Below are 16,451 nucleotides of genomic sequence, written 5' to 3'. Positions count from 1 at the left end.
TGTCTGTACAATTCACCATGTTTCCATTTAGAAGTTGACTGGAGCACAAAATGTCAATTTAAAAAAATGACAGTTTAACGGTTTGTTGTAGGGTCTTCAATACCTTCTCAATGACCCCTAAACCTACCACACATGAGAAAAGTTTACCTTAAAAAACACGTGGAAAAAGGTAGTTATGACTCAGAAAAGCAGGTTGTATATTTGTAGTCTTGGAGCCAAGAGACAAAACCACGTGAACACATTTAACTGACTTTTACCAACGTCTCTTTTCATGCTAACTGCTAGCTTAAAACGTTTTCATTAGCCTTAGGACCACCGGGAGACCTCTCCAAGACCCATGGGGGGTCCTCAGCCCCGATTTTGAGAACCACAGCCCTGGACTACAGTATCAGAGGTAAATACAGACCATAAAGACAAAATAGAAAAATATCTCACCGTTGACTCCTTTGTTGGGGACGTCGTTAACGTTGAAGCCTTTGGAGCTGTAAGCAGCACGAACTTCATTACAGTTTTTCAACTTTTGCTCCGCGGTCCCGGACACCGACAACATAACCAGCGTGCAAACTAAACACAGCACCAACAGCGTCTTCATTGTGTGGCAGTTAAAAAAACTACAAAGTTACCAGCACAAAAAACAAAAGAAAAAATAATGTATAATCGCTCAGGTGTGCGTAAGCTAGGACAAACTTTCAGCGACTCCCACGCTGAGTTTCCTCATGGAGACGCGCTGATTTCTTCAGCTCAACAGATACTTCATTCACAGCAGCTCTGAGGCCACCTCTGAAACCTCCGAACAACTTCGAGAGAGGGAAAACACCGAAAAAAAACACTTAAGGCACGGTGCTAACGTCGTCCGTTTAAAAGCTTGGATATGTGTTGAGTCCCAGACTCAATCGAAAAAACAAAAAGAAGCAATATACAATTTTAAAACACGTAAAAACTTTTTTTTAACTGCAGGCAAGAATCTCAGATTCACACCACTGCTTGGCAGCTTCGACGACAGGATAAACCACGGGGGCAGAGTAGACGATAGAAAAGTTGCCGGGAAGGTGTTTTTCTCCTTTCTTCTTTTCTTTTCTTGCTTTCTTTCCAAACTTAAGGAGGTCGTGGTTTCTGTAGGACAGGACACCGGACTGTATGCTAGTCGTACTGGGATCCAGATGCGAGCAGAAAACCCTGGTGGACACCCAGGAATGAGTGCAAGTTCCGGGGACAAAGACCTGGAAAACAGAAACACCAGGGGTGGAGCATGGAGCAGGGACTTCAAACCCTGGATCTTTTTCTATAATGTCTAGACTACTGGTAACCAGGCTTGAAAATCAGGACTGGAGCTGAAGGGTGGCGCTATACTGTGGCATAACATGAGGGCTTATTATTATTATTACTCCACATGACATATAGAAAAGAAACATCAAATAACCAAAAGTGCTCGAAATCACAAATCTCTTTTATTGAAGAACCCTACTTGACCTGGGGTGGGGGTGGGGGGTATATCTGTTTTACTGTTGGTGTAGAGATAATAGCAGAGTTTTTTTATAAATCCTTTGAAGTAAACAGACATCCCTCATGTTGCTCTCACCGTCTTAATGTAAAATAAGTGAATTTATTAGTGATGATAAAGGGACCCTTGCACCCCATGGACCATTACAGGTCCCTAAGCCCCATGGTTTGGTTTTATAACTGAATGTTGTCCATTGTGGGAAAAATTAAAATAAATGGCAAGTCTGTATGTTACATCATTATTTATTGCAAAAATAGTTTCCCACATTCTTTTGTTGCACGACAGCAATTTACATGAGAAGACATCACATGACACCGGAGACATTTCTTATCCAAATGTGTTATTTCTGTTCAGCCGTTATAATCCAATGCATCTTGGTTTGTTTAAAAGCCTCGGATTAAAACCTGGCTAGTGTTACAGTAACCATGGAGTCAAAATTGCAGGCCTGTTCCTTACACAAACACAGGTCAGCCTGTGTCCTGTTAGCAGCGGGGCAGTGGTGTTTTTAATACGCAGCTGCCTGTCATATAGAGCGCCCAGTGTTGTAAACTACAGTAAACAGTCTGCTGGAAGTGTGGTGGAGCAATAAAAGTAGATAGAGATGACAAAAATGAATAGGAAATGTTTAAAACATTCTGATTATTGAATGCTATTGTGGTGTGCAGTTGAAATACTGCTCAAAAATCTTCCAACATTTTTATTGAACACATCATAGCTTGTGTAAAAACATCAGCATACGCCTTAGAGATAAACACTGAGATCCACAGAAAGACTGTATCAAGTCCCTTCATCACAAAACAAGCTGATGAACTCTGCATGAATTATTTCATCCTAAAAGTGTTTGTACTTGTGAGGATCTGCATATGTGTCCTGCATTTTTAGTGTATTTTGTTCCTCCATTTGGAAATACTTTACGTAAATATCATGTGTTCAACAGATACTTGCTGTAATATCCACCATATCCTAATCTGTCCTCAACTTGCTAACAATATCTCTGGTCCGCCTCAGTCATATTTCCTTTAAATTTGGTTCCAGGGTTTTCTTTTTCTATTCTCAGGCACAGTTTGTTTTATCTGCTGTCATGTTGCTGTCTGCCTCTGACCCTTGCCCTTGTTGCAGCCTTTTGCTTCTTGCAACACTGGGAAAAAAAATCAATTTAAGTTCAGTGTTCACTGATAAGACAAATCGGTTAAATCAATGAAATGTAAAAAGGCTTTCAAATCACAGTAAACACTCACATTGCAGCTGTTTTCCCCTCTTTAACCACCAATTTACACTTTATAATTCATCAAAAAGAGATTAGACATCTTTTCTGATTAAGTCTTAAATATAGCACATTGAATTTTGCACAAATAGTTGCATTCAGTCTTCTATACAAATCCCTTAATTTAAAAAAAAAAAAAAGGTATAATAAGACTTTTTACCCCCTGTGTTTAAACATGCCTGGACTTGTGGGGTGCTTCTGTGTGTGTGTGTGTGCTTGTGCAAGTCCATTGGTTTGGGGGGCTTGGGAGGTGGTGGTGGTCGGGGGGTTAGCACTCAGCAAAATGACATTCCTCCTTTTGTGTCCACATTCCTCAGGCGGCTCCATTCATTCTGTGTGACTGTGGCTGCTGCAGGGGAAGCCAGGGTTTGCTGAGGAGCAGGAGGAGGATGCTGGAGCTGTGTGCATGGGAGAGCGTGGGCCCGGCGCTGCTCTCAATAGGCCAACAAAAGGTAAGAAAATGGTCCAGTGCCATGGTAATTAGACATGAATGAGCTTTGAACGACGTGACATGTCTCAGGCTTTTCTCTCCGGCAGAGGAATTTCAACATCCAGCTTGGTAAAAATTGGACTGGACTGTGGAGCCCATACACACTTAAGCACCTGAATTATATTGTTATTTTAATTTATATGCACTGTTTGATGACCCCTCAGGCTTGTAAAGGTACCCAAGCCCAAACATCTTTGTGTGACCATGAAATAGTGCTGAGATACATATTCATAGGGAGTCAATCACTCAGGCAGAAAATGCAACAATTCCTGATAGTCAGCTATTCTCACTGTTCCTGCTGACTAACATCAAATTGACCTTTCACTCCCATAATGCGTGCTGTTTCAACATTGCCCCAATATTACCCTAAGAAAACACGTGAACTCTGCATTTCAATAGGCCTGTTTGCCCTTTCTCTAGCTTCGCATTAGCATTCAGAGTATTACCCCCCCACCACCACCACCCCCACCCCCCCATCCTGGGTTAGCTGCTGCTCTCTCTGCAGCCAGCGTTTGCTCATCTCCTAATAATCAGCCTCTCTTTTCCATCTTAAAAGCTGCAATCCAGTTCAGGAGAGAAAAGCACAGCTGGATAACAATGGAGTTTTTATCTGGATCTGGGGAGCAGAGGGTGCGTGGGTGTGAAAAGTTACAGCAGAGCGCTGGGACACAGAAACAGGATTTTTGAAGTGTGTTTGCAGTGACAGGCGTGTTATGTGAGGACCTGTGAGTGATTGGCCTTGTTAAGAAAGTAGACAGGCTTTAAAAATGGAGACAAAACACAAACAATTAGGACTAATGAACCTTGTTTCATTGTTGGGCTGGGGATGAGTGTCTGTTACCTGGTTAAGGTGACTCTGGGGGTAAAACTAATGGAGTTCAATTTGGGGAAACCCCACAGTGAGGGGCAGAGAGGTTCATCATCTGCTAGGAGTGAGAAATATGGATCCAGAGAAAAACACACATGCTGCTTTGAGGATTCTGAGAACTACGAGCACAGTCCAGAGACACATAAATTATAAGATTCATGAAAGGCTTTGAAGTGGATCAGAGGGTGAGGAGCACATGAAGTAGCATATATATACTTGCAACATTGTGTGTCCTATTCGTAACCTCCGTGGTAAACCATTCATTTTCTCTGTTATTTTTCCTTGCTCTTAAAGGACAACTCCACCCTGAATACCTGAATATTCGACATCCAAGGTGCTCCTGAAATTATTTTATCTCCCATTTCTGTTCTTGTTTTACCCAGTTTTCTTTGGCCCACCTCGTTCGCTCCTACCTCAAAACATTTCCCAGAATGACGCCGGACAACCCCAGAGAACGTGTGGCATGAGAGAGCCAAAGCTAGCTTTTAAAAGCATCAGTCAAACAATGTATTTTCTCATTCCATCAATATTCTAGTGTTAAACTAGCCCGATAATTGCACTAAATTGTAGTTTCATTTCACCTAAGTCATTTAGCTTGACCCTGCGTTCATATTAGCTGATTTCTTGTTGACTTATCCTTCAGCTGTGATTAACTCTACTATACTGAGGCTCCACCCTCTGATCGCTCCCCCGCAGACTCTGGCTCAAAATTACATCACTAGCACAAGATGGCAGCGCTCATAAAGCTTAATTTTTCCGCGACAACCATCTTTGTATACAGTCATTGATTTCTACTTGAAAAGGAGTTTAACTCTGACCTTTTAATGTACTAATTGTTGTTTGATCTTGCTTAAAACATTGGTGTTAAAATTTTGCTCTCCTGTATCAAGGAATTTGTACAAGAGACACCAGAGAAAAAACTAAAAGAGAAAACTATAGGACAAGAGATTAAGAAGTGAAGCCTAGTGATGCAAAATCTAAGCAGGAAGTGGCACAGGACCTGGCCTTTACCAATTACTACAACTGTGGATTATATGCAAGAGCAGAGAGAAGCAGAGAAAGCATAAAAGAGAGTTTTTCTATTGGAGAAAAAGCAAAAGTCATGCCCCTTACCCAAAGCATGCTGCATTTCAATCTGGTCTACTGTGGCTGCTGTTCGTAAACAAACTGGCATGTATTGTGTTTACAATGGAATCACTCCCTGTCTGCTGAAAGCTTTGCAGGGGAGAAGTATTTGGTCTTTTGATTGTGAGGAACTGACACCAAAACCTGACGTGCTATGATGAGTCAGATCAGAAGCCTGCACTGGTCCTGTTTTGTTACAGCAATAATCAAAGTCTGACAACAGTTGGGGGCTGGGGGTGGGGGTGGGGTTGTTTGCTACTGTTGAAAGGCAACTGTCAGTCAAATCTGATGAAACACACCCACATAGTCCTGATGAAACAGATCAACTTTTTAGTGTTAAACTCTTCATAAATAATAGGTAAGGACGTTTTTTCCAAACTTTAGTCTTGGATGCTGCTTGTTTAGTCACACAAATTTCATGTTAAAGACTTGAGATTGTATAGTTTCAGGGGCTTTAATGTGGGGTTGCGCTTTAAATTTGATGTGAGATTTGCGAGATGGGGTTACAGCTCGGATCTTTCCTGCAGGATGCAGTTGATATAAGTCAAAGATATGTTTGAAATGTTATGACTTGGTTAAATACACACTCGACTAATAAACCAAAGACTCGATCTCATGGGAAAAACACTGAATAAAAAATAAACTCATGTCTTTCAAAACAATTAAAACAACCAACTCTAATTTTGTTTATATCCACACATATAGACACATCACCACAGAACAGTAAAACATGTTTAGTTTATTTTACACTATACCTTCTCCATCAACATTCAACTTTATCTCACATGCTGCTTTGTTTGTATCGACCTCCATTCCTGGCTCTGCCATCGGCCTGGATGACAGGTCACAACAGACCTCTCTCTAACTAATAACATTAATTAGGGCTGCATTCTGTTTATGTGTTCCAGTGTCAGGACCCCGGTGCTCTGCATGCTGGACCACGGACATGACTTGCTGGCACACATACATGGAACAGAGCCATTGTTACTGTTATTAGTTACGGCTGTGCTTCACCTGATATGACAAGTCAAATAGTCTGGAGTGAGTACAGTCAACACTCACAGCTGTGAAGTCAGCTGGGTGGCAGCAGGAGACACATTTCCAGCTTTTAATTAGTGTCTTTCCACACATCCATCACATGTCCCCCATTCTCAACAACAAGGGAGCTGGAATCCAGTTTTCACCACATTTCCTTTTTTTTTTTTTTTTAAATCAAACAAAATTAAACAAACAATTAAAAAAATCTGACTTCTGGTTTAAATAAAACATCCAAGGACAAATAATTCAATACAAAGGTAAGAATTTTAGAATGTATGAGCCCAGTGCAATCCAACATAAATAAATTAATTTACACATATTTTTTACACATATTTATATTTCACATTACTCCTCGCTTTACCCCCAGTGAATAAGCTAGAAATGCAGCAATGCTTCACAGTCTAGCCAATAATTCAGTCCACAAACCACATTTCTTGTGAAATATGTCAATATTGTAAATCAACATATTTTTGTAAACATGGCACCAACACAGAGACACATACATCTGTACAATTATCAGGCTGATTTTGAGACTCTGTTGATAGCCCTTGAGTCTTTGATTGATCATAGGGCTGTTACTGTTTAGAAAATCATCAGTGTTACGTAATAAAGCAAACACTGACGGCTGAGGGGATCAGTCTGGAATAACATAGCTATCACTAGGACACAAACAATGAGAGAGGAAGAAGGGGATTTAAGTGGCAACAGAGCATTTGAAGGTACAGTGCATCTTTAAATGTAGGTTTCACCTCAGCCTTCTGGTATAAGATGTTCACTAAACCAGCAACCAGCTGAGGTCTGTTCCTGACAGGAGATCATTAACTGCCGTGGAAGAAGCTTTCCTCTTCCTCCAGCTTGTTCCTGCAGGGCAGTAACTTGTTGCAGACTGGTGTGGAAACATTTTAAAAGGGTCATTTGTGTGTCTGTTTTCCAAGTGGCTCCTCACTTGTAAGGCTATGACAAAGCTGACTAAAGATGGGGATCAGTATGAGAGCAAAGTGGAGGTGAGGCAGGAGCACAAAAGTTGTAACAACCATAGTGGGAGTAGACCAGAGGGCAGGTTTCTTATTTACACAATGGGTTTATCTGGTGTGCTTTAATAGGTTTGTTGAGAACATCCAGTGATTTTTAATAAAACAAAACAAGTTCTTTTTGAGACAGATAATGAGAAATGTAGCATTTTCTGTTGCTCATGCTTCCTTTGATGACCCACTGCACTTTACATCAGGAACCAGAACTTTACAAAAGTTTTTTCCACAGAGTTTGTATTGAATCCTAAGGTAAAGAGGTGATGGGAGAGTGAGAGCGTGAGTTCACTGGTCAGTGGTGACAAATCAGGATCAGAGCAAGCGTCATAGGGAGCGTCGGGACCAGATAGTTCCTCCAGAGTGGAGCCGCAGGTGAGGAGACGCCTCCGACACCGGCTGTAGCCAACCGAGGGGTCAGCAGCTGCTCCTGGAAGGTGAAGTCGTCCATTGCCAGGTTATCAGCAAGGTCTGAGAGGAAGACGGAGACAGAGATGGAGACGGAGGAGATGGACAGGAGATAGTGGGAGGAGGCAAAGAATGAAAAATATGAGAGAAGCAGGAAGAAGGATGGAGACAATTAGAACAAACACTGTCGCAAAAGCTGAAAAACACGTGTGGTATGTCTGTCCTCCTTTTGCATGATGTCTTACACAGCTGTAAAAACAATGTTACATCGGGTGAACGAGAAATCCAAGCTCAACATGTAACCAGATGTCGCATGTTATTGTTGCAGACACATGCTAAACCACACACACATATATTTAAACTGAGTGTTGAAATGTCTATTTAAGTGGTGAGATGCTGAAAGCACAAAAATAAAAATAAAAACCACAGAAACTGTGTGAGGTCATGTCTCAAAATCTGTAACAACCAAAATGTCTGATCAATGTATGTCATCTGTCTTCAGAATATAACTTCATTGTTTAAAAAAAAAAAAAAGAGGGAAAGTTGTTTTAGTTTTACAGATCACTGGCTTTGTTTTAGGCATGGGGGTGGGGGTGGATTTGTCGTCTTTTGCCTGGAGAGACTACATACAAAATATGACCAGCTAACTTATCTTTGCCCCGAGGACGAGCATGTGAAGTTGTATACCATTGTGCATCTTTAAGGAATACTTAGACGTTTTAATAAACTGTATTCTTACTGAAAGGGTTAGACAAGCGGATATAACTTTACCACTCTTGTGCCTGTACTTTAATCACGGAGCTTTAGCCAGTTAGCTTAGCTTAGCATAAAGACTGGAAGCAGTGGGAAATAGTCTAGCTCCCTCCAGGGTTCAAAAACACACCCACCAGCACCTTTGAAGTAAATTAACACGTTTTAGCTTGTTTCTTTCATTGGTCTGCTAAAGTAATATAAAAATATCAAGATGTTGGTTTATAGGACGTTATGTGCTGCAACTAATGCTTGGTGAACATCACAGAAATTGTTGATGTTTTACATTTTGGTTTGTGTATGGATTCAACAAATGACATATAATGAGCTCATTTGTGAGATTATTAGGTGATGGTGGGCATATTTTAGAACTTTTGACAGAGTTAGGCTAGCATGTTTCTCTCATGCTAAGCTAGACTAATTAGCTTCCAGACACAAGAGTGGTATCAATGTTCTCATATAACATATAAGGAAAGAAAATGAAAAACTGTTTTTCCAAAATATTGAACTACTCCGGTTGTAATAAACCCTTTCTTCTTTGTTCTTCTAAAGGTGATTTTTTTTTTTATCTTGAAGAGAAACTTAGTATAGTACTGTACTGCATGTGAAACTGATTAAGTACTTGGCCTCTGTATTTCTTCAAGTTTACATAAAACGAGCTAGCTTCTTGGACTTTATACACGTAAAAGCGAAATGAATCCACATGAATCAGTAGACAAATGGATGAAATTCAAACATTGTATTTATGTAGAAAATAAAACTAAACTCGTAGCTTTCTGAGTACAAAAAATATCCCTTGTATCTGATAAAAGGGTTAAACCTCTGAGTCTAGACTGTCGAGTGAATCTAACGCTCACACATGACTAAAATTCTCTTACCATACGCAGAGACGCGTCCTGCGGCAGCACTGTCAGGAGACATTAATTCAATCCCTCCCACATGCAGCTATATTTACTTGTTGATAACACTTGTTTTCACTGTGTCGTTAATCATACACGGAATTGCGTGTCTGCGGTGAGGTTCTCAGGCACTTTGTGAAAATAGTCAAATGACTTCAGGGACGGTGTGGAGCGAATTACATCGGTGTGGGCTTTTGCTTTGTATATCACTGATGATACTGTCCACTGCCACCAGGCTATCACCCTTAACTTTCACCTCTCCCTCCCCACAACTACTGTATAGGTGCCCTCAAGCAAGGCACTTAACTCATTTGTTCCAATGGGGCTGTTCAGTTAGCAGTAGACTGTGGTTAGCCTGGGAAACTCCCAGGTGTCTGTGTGTTTTATTGTATGGATATGAGGCAGAGGTTTTGTTGAATAAGGGCCCAGAAAGCCATAGTTGGATAAATGAAAGTTTTGAAAAACGAACAGCTCTTTAGTTTTCCATGTGAATTCTGCTTTACTCCTGCTTCTCCATCTGCTCTGTTCGCTGCAGTGATTTCATGGTCACCTGCTGCTCTGCTCTTACTTACTTGTCTCACTGCTCTGCATCCACAGCTGTTCTCCTACTGACGCTGAGCAGAGCTATTCCTCCATGTGTGTGTGTGTGTGTGTGTGTGTGTGTGTGTGTGTGTGTGTGTCATATTCTGTGCTGCTTTGTCTGACACAAAGCTGTGAGGGAGACTGAAATAAGAAGGCTGAGTTATGAGGGAGGGCAGGAGGATATCAGTAATAAAGCAGCTCTGTGGTTAGGAACGCCAACTATGAGCTGAGCTGTCCCCTGTCAGGCCAGATGCAGAACACCTCTCCAGACGCACACACATGAACACACACTGGTGCATTTCTGACATACTTCTCTTTCACATCGTCTCGGGGGCTGTACACATGTACACTTACTTTCTCTCTCGCACACACGCACACGCACACGCACACACACACACACACACACACACACACACACACACACTGTCACATCTGGGCTCCTAAAATAACATTTAGCTCCAAATTCAATTAGCTGTCTCGTCTGATCTGTGTACTGTCCTCCCTAGTGGGAGTGATCCAGTGGGAGGAAGTGGCTGATCTGAGCCACTTTGTGATCAGAGGGAGCAGCCAGGGGTCCAACTAGCGGTTCGGCCTGGTCTCCTTGAGTAAAAACACAGAGAACGGTGCCCACAGCTGCCAGGCACCATGTTAAACAGAGGAAGGAGGCAAATAAATAAACCTCCAAAGCCCCAAACTGCATCTCCTACGAATTTCTTTGCAGTTACGACATCGTTTGAACGGCGGCCAGGGGACAATTAACTTTTTTCTCCTCCTGTGTCCTCTGACATGGCAGTGGGCTGACATTCTTTGGGGCTCTGAAAGAACGATTTGTCACTGTCGACAGCAGCGCACTGTACTGCTGAGCCAATTAAGCTCAAGGTGCAATTCGATACAGCTTTTATATACACTGTGGATAAGAGGGAGGGCGGGGGGCATGCACGTCTGCATTTGTGTGTTTGTGTGCAGATGATTGAGAGGGGTGTGTGCGCGCCCGTCCCTGTGTGTGTTTGTGAAAAAGCGAGAGACAAAGTGGGAGAGCATTGTGTTGGTGTGCTTTACAGCAGCAATAATGTGAGTGAAAAAAAGTCTCAGGCTGTGAAAAAATCCCTCAAACCAGGGGGAAAAAAGGGTCTTTCTTGCTAGTTTAAACACTTTGACATGAGCAGCACCACAGAGGGGCCTTGTTCTGCAGGCTTTAAAAACAACCCAATGGGGACTGAACACTATGCAAACTTAGATCCCCTACACTCCCACTCAGGGCTGGGACTAATAATATCCTGGTATAATTAGTGATGAACACCTGTGCCTGTGTGTGTGTAGGAAAGTACAGACAGAGTGAGAGTGAAAGAGAGGAAAACACAGACAGAAGTAATCCAGATTCAGCTTCTTTTTCTTTTTCCTTTTCCTTTAGGGGCCTTTTTACGGGGAGGGCCAGGACAGTGGACAGGCAGGGACAATTAGGCAAATAGATGGATAACTCCTGGCTATAAATAGAGCCACAATCCCGACTGTGATTAATGTGACCAATGTGGGCCCTTGTGGCTTTCAGCGGAGCCGAGCCCTCCTCCTGCTCATCCATTCAAACCTTCCATTTTGAGACTATCACTCCTCAGAGGACACCACCTTGCTAACATACCCCTGCTAGCTTTATCGTGGCCTTATGAGCTCGAGTTACGACCCAGGGGAGAGGTCAACAGTCCACCCATTGATTGGTTACACTGAGGGCTCTGGACTAAGAGTGAGCAGGCAGGGCGGTCACATGCAAGTCAACAGCCGGGGACGGATTCATGCTTTAACTTTATGTTCTCTGTGGCAACGAGTCCTCGGGAGAACAGACAAATGAATCCAGACAAGTTTTCAGGGGGAGCGGATGTTTGTTTCGGTCCCCCTTACAGGTTTAACAGTGGCTGGAGTATGTATGTGTGCATGTATATGTATATATGTGTGTGTGTGTGTGTGTGTGTGTGTGTGTGTGTGTGTGTGTGTGTGTGTGTGTCTGAGCAGAGGAGAACAGGGAAAGAGGGAGGGGAGGGGGGAGAGTCTAGAGTTCTGTTTTCAGCAGTGCTCGGTGCCTGAGGCTTGTCGTTTACAGCTGGCAGTTGTCACAACAAGCAAACTATGCAGAAAAATTGCAACAGTAAGTGAAAAGCCACATTTTCCAGCACACCACAACTACAGGTGATGATTACATGATACAGAAAATCACAGGAAACAGTTCATTTGTTCTGTCGTGCATTTTCAGTAAACATTTCTTAAACGCAGCTGAACTGCTTTTAGGAGAAGGTGCACATCAGTAGCCAGTCGACACATTATTATAACCCCTCTGGCGAGTGTGTACCTTCATGGTCCAGTACAGTTTATTCAGTACATGTGTGCTATGCACAAAGGTCTTTTTTTGGTCAAATAAGTATGTGGAATGTTAAGTCTCCAAACACAGGTGCTCCTTATGAAACAGGAGAGATGGTTTAGATTGCTGCTACATTGGCAGACGATGTGTGCACATAACACACTTAAGCTGGTCAAATTTGATCTAGGTTTTCAAGATTCAACAGCTTAAAAGATATTATGGTTTCCGAGGTAAAGCAAATATTTTATCACTCATCTCATCTCCACAGAGCAAACTATTCACCTGAATATTAAACTCAGCAAATTCAGAAATTATCGAGCGGGAGTGTGCATGTGTGTGTGTGCAATCCTGTGTCAGGAGCCGCCCTTACAGCTGCAAAGAAGACAATGGTTCTGTAAAAACATGATAGGAGCTGCTGGATTGATTGGGTCTTATCTTGTAGAGGGTAACAGATAAGAAGCTGGATTGTGATTATTGGCTTGTTGGTCACATTCTGTAACTTTTGTGACTTGGCCCGGGACATTGCTGATTGAGAGCTGTGGAAGGAACTGAGCGAGCAGTGCGGGATGCTTCTGTCCATGGGCTGGCGGGAATGTGACCGTCTGCCTCCACACCCACAGGCTGACCACAGGGGCGCTCGGAGAGGCTGGGAATGTCGGGCCAAGACAAACGGGACGCCCAGAGGAGGCCCTGCCCCGGGCCTTAGCAACAGCACCGCTCTCTGAGCTGCTCTGGCCTCCCAACCTCCACAACACTCACTGTTATTCTAGGCTGAGGGACCCTCCCACACAGAGGGCAAGAGAGTAAGACAGAGAGACGTGATGCCAGAGAGAGCTGAGGACATAAACAGAGTTAATGGAGTTCTGTACAGTTTAAAAGGAAAGGTACAGAAGTGATTAAAGGGGGGTTAGGAGACAAAATGAAGGTTAGAAAAACAGAAAACAGAACAAGAACACTGATGAATAAAAACAACAGAGAGAGAGAGACAGCTGGAAAACTAAAGTCTGAACTGGGTCATGAATATGTGGGTCTGCTCTGATAAGAAAGGAATACACCCAGCTGTCAAAAGGGGGAAACCAACTCTCCTACACACTTTCTAAATTGTAGGTTTGTGGGACAAATGCAAGTCAACACCTATTAATTAACATGGTCACTGAGGGGAGGTTGTGTCAGTGAGGGGATGACCAGCATGTTGCACCCACTGCCCTCTCCCTGTGCTGTCCAAATTAAATTTACTGCAATGTACAGTATTTATAGTCTCTATTTCCAGTTAATATGAACGCAGAGAGGAGAACGAGAAGGAACTTGAAGAGAAATAAAAGCTTGAAACAGAGACATAAATTTTCACTGAGAATTCCTTTTAGCCCCGACGCTGTGAGGGCGGAAAGTGTGTGTGCGAGTAAGAGAGGTATAAACCATAACAAATCAAACATACAAAGAGTTGATTCTGTGCTGAGGGCAAGGGGCTCGTTCAGGGTGTGGGGAGCTCCGCTGCGTACAGAGGAGGCCTGTGAACTTCGGCAGCTCGGAGGTCGGTGCTGACGGAGGGTCAGAGGTTGGCAGGGAGCGCCGTTTAAGGGTGTTTCTGAGAAGATTGCACAATGGTGGTTCTTATCAGGGTGAGAGAGAGGCAGGAGCGGCCGTGCACGGAGCCGAGCTTGATGACCAGTGGGTCAATGTTTGAGTTCGGCCTGGGGGACATCCTGGTCCTTGGCCAGGGACCCCTCTGAGGAACACATTCTTCGGATACTATCTTTATCTTCTAATAATGAGGGAAGCTGACATCCCACACAGATCTGTTTACATTCTCCTCCTGGTGTCCAGCAGTCGGTCCAGTGAAGGAAATGTAGCTCGCAGATTGAGATTGAGACATGTGTTTGTTGTGTTTGTTGTCCATGCCAACAAACAAGCAGAAGTCTCCCTGCATTCCTGTCATAGAGAGTCAGAGTAGAAACACAGCCAAGAGTGACAATTTGGCTGGTTTTGACTGTACACACAGAGAGCTCCTGTTGAGCAGTTTCACTATCTCAGGCCTTTTTAGTGGTCAGCCTGCGGTTCCCTCCAACAGCTCAGAGTCTATCGACAGCAGGACTCCTGCAATGCTCGCTGCATTGTTGAGCTGCTTTCAAGAATGGGCTAGAAAAACAGCAGGCCGCAGGGAGAGGAAAACGGATAGAGGGAGAATTTAGGAGGTGCAGGTGAGAGTAGAGGGTTAATGCGTAAAATGCAAGCCACTCAACCCCTCAACCAGGCTTTTAAGACATTCCCACAAAATGGCTGCTGTGTGTCACTGCGGTGGCCAGCAGCAGAGCTGCAGGCCTCGAGAATGGTCCCGCTGTGTGCAGAGTGTTTGTGGACTGTGGCTGAGCTGATGGACACGACCCAGGAACGGGCCTGGAATCAATTTAGTGCGTCCAAAAAGTGCCTGTGAATGTAAATAAAGCTCTTGAGCAAACAAACGCTTTTCCGAGAGGCACACACAAACACAGAAAAATGCATAGGCCTACAAAATGAATCAAACGCTGGTGGGCCCCCTCGTGTAGATGATGAGAACCCAGTCGGCTCTGTGCGCTTGTATCCACAGAAATTAAAACCAGGGCTCTTCTTCCTGCCTTCTGGCTAATCTTAAGGGTTTTATCCCTGGATTGATTTGAGAAAGCTCCATGGCGGAAGACCAACAAGGGTCCAATAAGAGGGTAACTTCATCCCCCTGTTCTTCTCCTCCCTCCTTTCCCTTTCCTTTCCCATCTTCCCCTCCACTGCCACCACATTCAGCCCCAGAGCTGGCGACACACAGGGCCCTGTGGCTGGCTCCAGCAAGAAAAAGAGTGAGAGACTGCAGCTCTTACTAGCCAAGCCTGTTTACACAGATGGTGGCAAGCTTCATTATTTTTGTGAGGGGCGTGGTGGAGGTGGGGAAGGAGGAGGATTGGCTGAATTTACAGAGGTTGTTTATAAGCTCGAGGAGGGATGGAGGCAGAGAACATTGGGTCAGAACACGTAAAGTGTGTTACACTTTATCAGGCTTTCCACCATTAACACCACCCAACCTTTCAACACATCCTCTACCTCATGGTTGTTACAATTTTGATCAATTCAAAGACTTCTCCAGAAATATTATCCATTTTGGAAAACAGTTTAAGTTGACCATTAATCATCTAGAACATAAACAGATCCCACTTGGCTGAAGAATGATTAGCTTGTCAGCCAAGGATGAGAGTAGGTTTTTTTTTTTTTTTTTTAATTTCTTCTGGAATGAGGATTTTGATTTTCAGTGTTTCTGCAGACTGAGCAACAACATCTGTTCTTTTATCTGCATCTCTTTTCTTTCTCTGGAAAAAAAAAATAGATCATAATTACGCTGTTTCATAGCAAAACAGACTGATTGCAGAAATCAATATATGTTATCAAAACCAAAGCTTTTCAGTATTGAAGATATTTAAAGGGTTTTGATTGTAATGTTTGTGATTTCAGTTGGCGTAAAATAAAAGGCCCCGCGCTGCTTTAAGCTAAATAATAACATCAGCATGCTAACATGCTCACAACGACAATGCTAATATGCTGATGTTGAGCACTACTATGTTCACCATCTTACTTTAGCATCTTAGCATGCTAACATTTGCTAATTAGACACACTAAAAGCTGACAAATTCGCCATGAGCAATAATTAACAAACACCAACTGTGCAACATTCCTTATATGCAGCTATTTCTGACACATTGTAACATATAAATAATATCTATCTGTACATACAACATTGTTATACTATATTATTTATCTATTGTTTAAATTTTGTAATTTTGAAAAAAAAATGTAATTTTTTTTGTATTATGAGCAGTAAAATATTTTCATTTTGCATTTCTTTTGTACTGTCCACTTTGCTGCTGTAACACTGCAAATTTTCCCACTGTGGGACTAATAAAGGATTGTCTTATTTTACCTTAATTAGCACTAAAGGCTGGGGGACCACCAAAGTCAGTACAAATCATCTTCTGGGGATCATGAATATCGATATTTGTTGAGATGCTTTTGTCTAAAGCAGCGGGTCAACAGATATTAGCCCAATTCATTATGCCATGATAAACTTGTCTCATTTTCAAGGAGTCCTAAGACATTGCCATCCACAGAGACTTGCTGCTTGCCTAGCTAAAAAT

At 42.8% G+C, this 16,451-nt stretch overlaps 2 protein-coding genes and 1 long non-coding RNA gene across 4 annotated transcripts in view; 1 reads left to right on the top strand and 2 right to left on the bottom strand.

The window, feature by feature from the left end:
* Positions 1-1,349, bottom strand: part of gpc4 (glypican 4) — a 31,534-nt gene extending 30,185 nt beyond the window's left edge. The window contains exon 1 of the mRNA XM_056382331.1: positions 436-1,349. Coding sequence (XP_056238306.1) covers positions 436-592 — 157 coding nt within the window. The 5' untranslated portion in view covers positions 593-1,349. The remainder of the gene's footprint in view (positions 1-435) is intronic.
* LOC130173274 (uncharacterized) lies at positions 274-6,514 on the top strand. Its single transcript, XR_008828389.1, has 3 exons — positions 274-394; positions 3,083-3,217; positions 6,157-6,514. It is a non-coding gene; the product is annotated as an uncharacterized LOC130173274 (long non-coding RNA).
* The window catches only part of gpc3 (glypican 3), a 103,405-nt gene continuing 92,921 nt past the window's right edge, over positions 5,968-16,451 (bottom strand). For both annotated transcript variants that reach the window (XM_056382329.1, XM_056382330.1), the window contains exon 9: positions 5,968-7,782. In XM_056382329.1, coding sequence (XP_056238304.1) covers positions 7,607-7,782 — 176 coding nt within the window. In that variant the 3' untranslated portion in view covers positions 5,968-7,606. The remainder of the gene's footprint in view (positions 7,783-16,451) is intronic.

The sequence above is a fragment of the Seriola aureovittata genome, chromosome 8, assembly GCF_021018895.1.
Source record: "Seriola aureovittata isolate HTS-2021-v1 ecotype China chromosome 8, ASM2101889v1, whole genome shotgun sequence".
Classification (NCBI taxonomy): Eukaryota; Metazoa; Chordata; class Actinopteri; order Carangiformes; family Carangidae; genus Seriola; species Seriola aureovittata.
Note: the sequence above shows the minus strand (reverse complement) of the source record. Positions and strands in the feature narration are given on the sequence as shown.